The sequence below is a fragment of the Orussus abietinus genome, unplaced genomic scaffold (genome assembly GCF_000612105.2).
Source record: "Orussus abietinus isolate OABI.00-Male unplaced genomic scaffold, Oabi_2.0 scaffold1, whole genome shotgun sequence".
In the NCBI taxonomy this organism is placed as follows: Eukaryota; Metazoa; Arthropoda; class Insecta; order Hymenoptera; family Orussidae; genus Orussus; species Orussus abietinus.
Genome location: NW_019396017.1, coordinates 611,799 through 618,847, shown reverse-complemented (window position 1 = coordinate 618,847; position 7,049 = coordinate 611,799). Strand labels below are relative to the sequence as shown.

General features: G+C 46.8%; 1 protein-coding gene across 1 annotated transcript in view; it reads right to left on the bottom strand.

Annotated features, from left to right (window-relative positions):
- Positions 1–869: 869 nt before the first annotated feature.
- Positions 870–7,049, bottom strand: part of LOC105697864 (metabotropic glutamate receptor 7) — a 63,298-nt gene continuing 57,118 nt past the window's right edge. The window contains exons 12-17 of the mRNA XM_023434734.1: positions 5,753–5,976; positions 4,686–4,966; positions 4,225–4,529; positions 3,736–3,864; positions 2,900–2,917; positions 870–1,052 (exon numbers count right to left, since the gene is read on the bottom strand). Of these exons, the coding sequence (XP_023290502.1) occupies positions 870–1,052; positions 2,900–2,917; positions 3,736–3,864; positions 4,225–4,529; positions 4,686–4,966; positions 5,753–5,976 (1,140 nt within the window). The remainder of the gene's footprint in view (positions 1,053–2,899; positions 2,918–3,735; positions 3,865–4,224; positions 4,530–4,685; positions 4,967–5,752; positions 5,977–7,049) is intronic.

Genomic DNA, 7,049 nt, shown 5'->3' with positions numbered 1-7,049 from the left:
TCACTGAGACGACATCTCCGGGCAAGTTGGGGGGACGCCGGACGTCTTCGGGCCTCGACCCTCCTCGGCGGCCGAGATCTTCCCCGAGATGCTGGGGATCTCCTCCTGTTGGACCTTCGACTCGGGAGCCTGGGGACCGAGTTGGACCAAATTAGTCAAACTCGTCGCGATCGCCCGCGGTGGAATCCTCCGGGAGCGACATCGTCGAGATGAATTATGCAGACGAGTTATCGGTTACCCGGCAATTATTGGAAACCCGAGATACCTTCGAGTGGTCTAGAAGTTACAGCCCACTGACGACCGGAAACGATCCCGAATTTTCAAGTTCCCTCCCTTAACCTTCGGCATACGGAGCCTTTGACTTTACCCTCCTATTTCTCCAAATACATTAAAAATTCATTTTCTCCCAATCCCAGAGAATACCCTTTCAAGTCTATTGGAACTATTTAGAAATTTAGGCGATACAAGTTTCACAAGAATTCCGAAACATCAGAGGTCCCGAAATCTCCCTATTCTAAGGGCTCGCCCGATCATAACATCATTATCAATCATCAATCATCACTCATCAATACCGGCATCACACCGTGCGTTGATACCGGAACGTATAGCGTGACCGCGGTCCGCCTGTAGTTTTCACCTGAGGATTTCTCGCCGTTCGGGGGCGTGCTCACCTGGGTTGGCTCTTCGTGGGGAGGCGACGGTCCTTCATGGGGGGGGCTCGGGGTGTCGCCCCTCTCGGGTAGCTCGGGCACCGTGTCGAGTTTGGGGCGCTCGTCGGAGGCATACACCTCGCCCTCGGTCCCGCGACTCCTGTCCTGGTGGACCGGGCCGGGGTGCTCGGGACAGGGGGGGAGGTGTATGAGAGCGACCTAGCTGACGGAGGTCTCCTCGACGGAGGGGCTGGCCGCCGTCGAGTGCGGTTCGCCGTTCGCGTGCTTGGGTTCACCGCGACCCGCCCGGGTCGGGCTGCTCCTCGAACCCGAGGTCACGCTCTGCATCGTCTGACTCCTCGGCCCCGAGAACCGCATGCTGTATCCAGGCCGGTTACCACACTGCGAATCGACGCATCTCGTTAGAGCCAACTCCAGTTGTTGCACCTTGGGTGCTGCATCGTACAGGGTCGGGTCAGATCGCGTTGCTGCAGGTCATTTGGGGTTCGGCGAAATAATTACATCCTAGGCGAGATTACTCACGACCGAGGGGGTATTCGTTCAGGAAATTATGGATTTTAACGTTCGAAATTATGGATTTTAACGTTCGAAAATATGTATTTTAACGTTCGAAATTATGGATTTTAACGTTCGAAAATATGGATTTTAACGTTCGAAATTATGGATTTTAACGTTCGAAATTATGGATTTTAACGTTCGAAATCATGGACTTTATCCGTGAAGTAGTATAAGGAGACATAACGCCAATGGTCGGTTCCACAGGAAGTGAATCGGGATCCAGGATCTCAAATTTTGGATGATCTAACGATGTGAGCACAGTAGTGCGGAAAATGAGAGAACTCCATTTCTACGTGACGAAAACATTTCCTATCTACGTAAATCACCTAAAATGCTTTCAATTTTTCAATTAAGGTACGCAATGCGAGACGACATTCCGCGCATGATATATAGAATGTGATGTTTTTAACGTTATAAAGACTAGCGGATGATAATTATTTATTGCAAAATTTTATCGAGGAGGTGCTCTCGGCATTAAATCGGAGAAAAATCTGAAGATCTTAGACCCCTAAAGTAGGGACAATTTCGATACAAGACATTATATCTCCTTATACTACTTCGTGATTTTAACGCTCAAAATCACGGACTTTGAAAAATGATTATGTAAGAATCAGTGCAATTTTGTCAACTCAGTGTCAGGTGGAGATGATTTGCGAATGGAATTCTAGCTGGGAAATCGGTCTCAAATACTGAAAATAATGACAATGAAAAATGGTATCACTCTTTGGGTAAATTTGGTACGACACGAAAATTAGTAACGGCGAATAGATATTGTTCGATATCGATGCATATCTCACCAGAAACTGACAGAGGTTTGAGAAGAACCGTCAGACAGACTAGTAGTTTTGTTCAGTTCCAGTTTGGTGCTAGTATATTGTTATCAGGGTATAAATAATAGTATTGCTTGACATTTTATGCCATCGACCTGTCGACTTAGTTTGATGATAATATTCCGTAAAGGTCTGTTCGTCACAGGATCTTCCTTTTCTCTAAAAAGTAATTCTTTTCCTCGGGACAGGACGGGCTGCCAGGGACGGCGAGTGGCAGAAAGAAAGACGCTTTGTCGACATAACGCTAACGGAAATATTTATTTAGCACGGTGTAGCGCTTCATACGTGTCTGCCGGAATAAAAGATCGAAGTTCGGAAACGTCGGAATGGGGGAAACCGCGGCGGCGAGAAAATCGTTCCCCACTCAAAATGGGAATGCCTCGTACTTGGAGGACTTGTTCGGAATAGTTAGAAACCGCGGCCGACGGCCTCGTTTATTTGCCAGGTCCTCGAGGACTGCGTAAAAGTGTTCGGGCTTAAATTGTTAACAACTTTCCGGGGCCGACCGTTAAATCGGCTAATCGATCACCTCGTCGATACTCCGAGGGAATATTTATTCGAAAACTTCTAATTGGCACGATTTTCCGGGGGTCTTCTCCGAATAAATTATTCCAAGTTCCCGGAGGGGGGAAACCCCCCCGAGTAATACTCGGCGTTTTAATAAATGGAAAACCGTAAGCCGCGGTGCCCAACTTCCCGGCGATATTCTAATGAATTTCCAAGCACGCCGGGGAAACTTTATTTGGGAATGTTTAACCGGATAGGCGCGCTCTCGGACCTTCATAAATCTCCAGCCGGCGGTGAGATTAAATCGGCAGAATTTAATGCCCGATACTTCACTCGGCTCTGGCGACATTTCTGCATGTCGGCTGTAAAGACTTACTTCCTGCAACACCGACCATAAATTCTCGACTAAATCTTATTTCCCTTAAACCGCGCAATCCAATCGGGCCGCGTTCAAGAATTTTCGCCGAGGATTCGCTCGGGCTCTATCCGGATCCCGGTGCATTTCAATGGTAAAGTGTTTATCATTTAAATGGATGAATTTAAACCGAGTCCCTTGTCGCCTCTTTCCTCCCGGAATCGTCTGGCCGAGTAACGATCGCCACCGGGAGATTTTAGGGGAAAATATTTGCCAGGGAGATAGCCATAACGCGGATTAACTTTCAACGTGCAGCGAAAATAAACTATTGTCCGGGGTAGGTCAGGTCCGCACGTGATAAGGGACTGAAAACGCGTCGGTGTCCGGCCTTATCCGAGTCGACAGATTTTCCTTCGAGTATCGACATTTCACAGTTGGATCGACTTTACGCCGGTCCAGGGAAGGGACTTTGTCTGACCGAGACGTCTTTCTCTCCTGCGCTCTCTTCCTCTTCGCTTTGATCATTGAGATCCCTCGGGAGAGGCGAGTTATTCGGTTGAGCATCTCTCAGGAAAACGCTTCTACAAATTTCGACACGCTCGGATAACAAATGCCACCGTCGAAACCCCCAAGGGCAGAGGAAAGTCGCCCTGGGTCCTTTTTTTTCACACCTTATGACGTCGAAGGGCTGCGGAAGATTAAGGAAAAAAGGGGAGCTTCGGGGGAGAAAGCTCCTCGAGGTTGAGCTTTAGAACCCTGGAACCGTGACGCGAAGTGGCGATGTTGACTTTGCTAGATTGAGAATTCAACTCACATTCGGGTGGCCTGGCCTGACGTTCTTGTACGGCTGAAAGAGCACCAGGTAGACCTTCGGGGTGAACAGACAACCGAGGGCGACGGTCGCCGAGATGTTGATGCACATGCACATGCTGGCGATCTGTATCTGTTGACAAACGATAATTAATCATTCCTTCGTATCGATGTGAAGCTTCAAAAGCGAGAAATAGCCCCCTTCTCCAATAACCAAGGGAAACGATATCTATCGCGTAAGATTTCTGATGAAGATTCGATTGAATTATTTAAGGGGTCTTCTTTAATTTATAGGCTCTTGTTGATTCAAAAAGATTGCCTTCCTCTTCCCGACGTTTATCGGCGAACCGAGGACGTTCCTCGTTAATGGACTTTCTTAAAGAGGCAGGATGATTAGGGACCCAGGAAGGATGGACTCGGAGTTATTAGACCTCGTCTTCGACAGTTATTTTCATGAGCCGTCCTTGGGAGTCATTCCGATTTTCGGACTCACTTTGTAGTCGTTGTTGGTGCCGAAGTAGATCGGCACAAAGGCCAGCCACACGATGCAGGTCGAGTACATGGTGAAGCCGATGTACTTCGCCTCGTTGAAGTTCTCCGGTATCTTCCGCGTCTTGAACGCGTACAGGGTACACATGAGGATCAGGATCATGTTGTAGACGAGCGACATCATCAGGGAGAAGGTCGACACCCGGCAAGTCAGGACTGCCGTCAGCGGATAAGGGTGGATCTCCTTCGTGTCCGGTGGTTCGATTATTAGCCAAGCTATAGCTCCCACCAACTGAACTGCAGTGATCCCTGCACAAACGGGAGTGCCGTAATAAGGGGTCTCATCCATCAGGAAAAGGATCGCCGAGGCAGAGATCCAAGTGAGAAAAGGAAGAGAAAGAAGGATCGGGAACTAAGGGTGACGTTTCGTGAACGGATCGGTACAAAAGCGGACTGGACCCTCACCAATAGCGATGGCCACCTGGCTCTTTGGGGACGTGTAGGAGGGTCTCTTGATGGTCTTAACCCCTTGATTGAATATTCGCGATATGCGATTAGTCTTCGTCAGGATGGCACTGTAGCAGATGCTCAAACAGAGTCCCAATCCTATCCGCAAATAGGTGCAGTTCCAGGTGGTGGGTTTGCTGAGGATCACAAAACTCATGCCGTAGCAGGAGAGGATCCCGACCAGGAGGACGTAGCAGAGCTCCCGTCCGGACGCCATGATGACGGGAGTTCGGTTGAAGCTGTCGTTAAAGAAGAAATCGGTGCAAGTATTAGTTTCGTGCAACGTCCAAGAAATCTCACCGAAGCTAAAAAGTCTCGGCTCGAGGGTGAACTCTTGGTACCTCCCGCGGAACTTTCAATCTGCACCCGTGGACCGCCTTTTGATCGTTGCTCGCTCAGTTTACTTTACTTATCCCAGTTAAGAAATTACTCGTTTACTTTCATTCGGCTGGAATTTCATTTGGGATTCCTTCCTCTTTGTAGGTCTCGTCCCTATCGCGCGCTTATGAAACATTCATCGGCCACTCGGGACTTTCGGGGATCCTCGTCACCGGACCAGCGATAGTTTTCTCAATACTTACGACATGATATTATTTATCGCACAATCGCACAGAAAAATATTCGGCTGAGTTGATAAAATTCGTGTTGCTTCAACCGGAGGACATGGTTATTACGTGGACAACCCAATATTTGGTTGCGAAAATTCTTTGATTAATAACTTCCAATATTCCGGCAGATTGCAGCAAATAGTAACTCGGGGTATATAACTAAAATATTTGGTTATGGAATGAAATATTTTCGGAAGCTAACAAAAAACGACTGAAATAAATCCTGGCTGATCGAAGCTAACGAGTTTGGTTAAATGAACTGAAATTCGATCCGCTCGATTGGAGCTTATTATTAAATGAACCAAATGCAGTCAAACGATTTTGTTGAAATTCTTTTCTGTGGTTATTGGCTATGGAGAGGTTTTGTGTAAATCTGTTTTTTTTTTCTTTTTTATATCGTTTCGTTCTTATCCTTACCGAATGAATACGGCCGTTGTGAAGAGGGTGCTGAGGATCCCGATGGAGGCGAAAGTCAGAGGAACTACGGCCCAAGGACTGGTCCAGGGAATGACTTCCGCAGCTAGCTTGATGCACCTGCTTTTGGTCTCGTCAGGTGCATAGCCAGGGTCGCAACTACGACAGGTGTCGTTGAAGACGTATGCATCTTCTCGACAGGCGACGCAACTCCAGCAGCAGGCTTCCTGGACAATCATCGGGGAATGTCAGTCATTTTTCTAGTCCCAGAAAATTGGGAAGTTTCTTCTTCTAACAAAGAAGGTATCCCAGATCGATCTCTCCGATTTGATTTCTTTTATAATATGTTATTGTAGACTAAGCACTAAGCGACGTGTATTTTTTTTACCTGCCATTAAACACTTTAAGGGGGTGAAACCACCATCCAAAGTAAGGACTGTGAGGGGTGGCTCACCCCTTAATTTTTTTTTTTAATTGAGAAAATTATATTTTTCATTTCTCGTTATAAGAAAGCTTTTCCAGGTGGATTAGTTAAGAAATATTGTGTTCTTGTGGGGGAAACTGCCAAATCGCCCCTTGACATGCCTTACTTTGGATGGTGGTTNTTTTTTTTTTTTTTTAATTGAGAAAATTATATTTTTCATTTCTCGTTATAAGAAAGCTTTTCCAGGTGGATTAGTTAAAAAATATTATGTTCTTGTGGGTAAAATTGCCAAATCGCCCCTTGACATGCCTTACTTTGGATGGTGGTTTCACCCCCTTAAAGTGTTTAATGGCAGATAAAAAAAAATACGTGTCGCTTAATATTTAGTCTACTATAAGATATTATAAAGGAAATCAAATCGGAGAGATCGACCTGGGATACCTTCCTTTTAAGAGGAAGAGAGAGAGACGGAGATCGGCTCGATCCGGTAGGCGCGAGAGAAGCAAAAATGTCGGGGGTGAGAAAAGTTCGCGCCTGTGAATTAGCTGCCTCGTCAGTGGCGCAGATAAGTTCAAAAGTTCTGGCACCTTGAAGAGATTAAAGCGAACGCCCGAAGAAGTTCCCGGTGATTTAATCGGCCAGGAACTTTCGTCGGTTTAGCGCCTACTTCGATGATTCTCCAATGGGGGAAGGAGAGCCGGTTTAAATCCAACTTAATGGCGGGTGCGAATGTCCGATAAAGTTCCGCTCGGATTTAAAATAACCCATTTTCTGATTAATAAGGCCCTTTCGGTTTATCGAAAACTTAATATACCCCGTTAGACGGCGCTATAAATCCTCTCTGTCCTTTCAGCATTCGGACTGTAAAACCGTCCG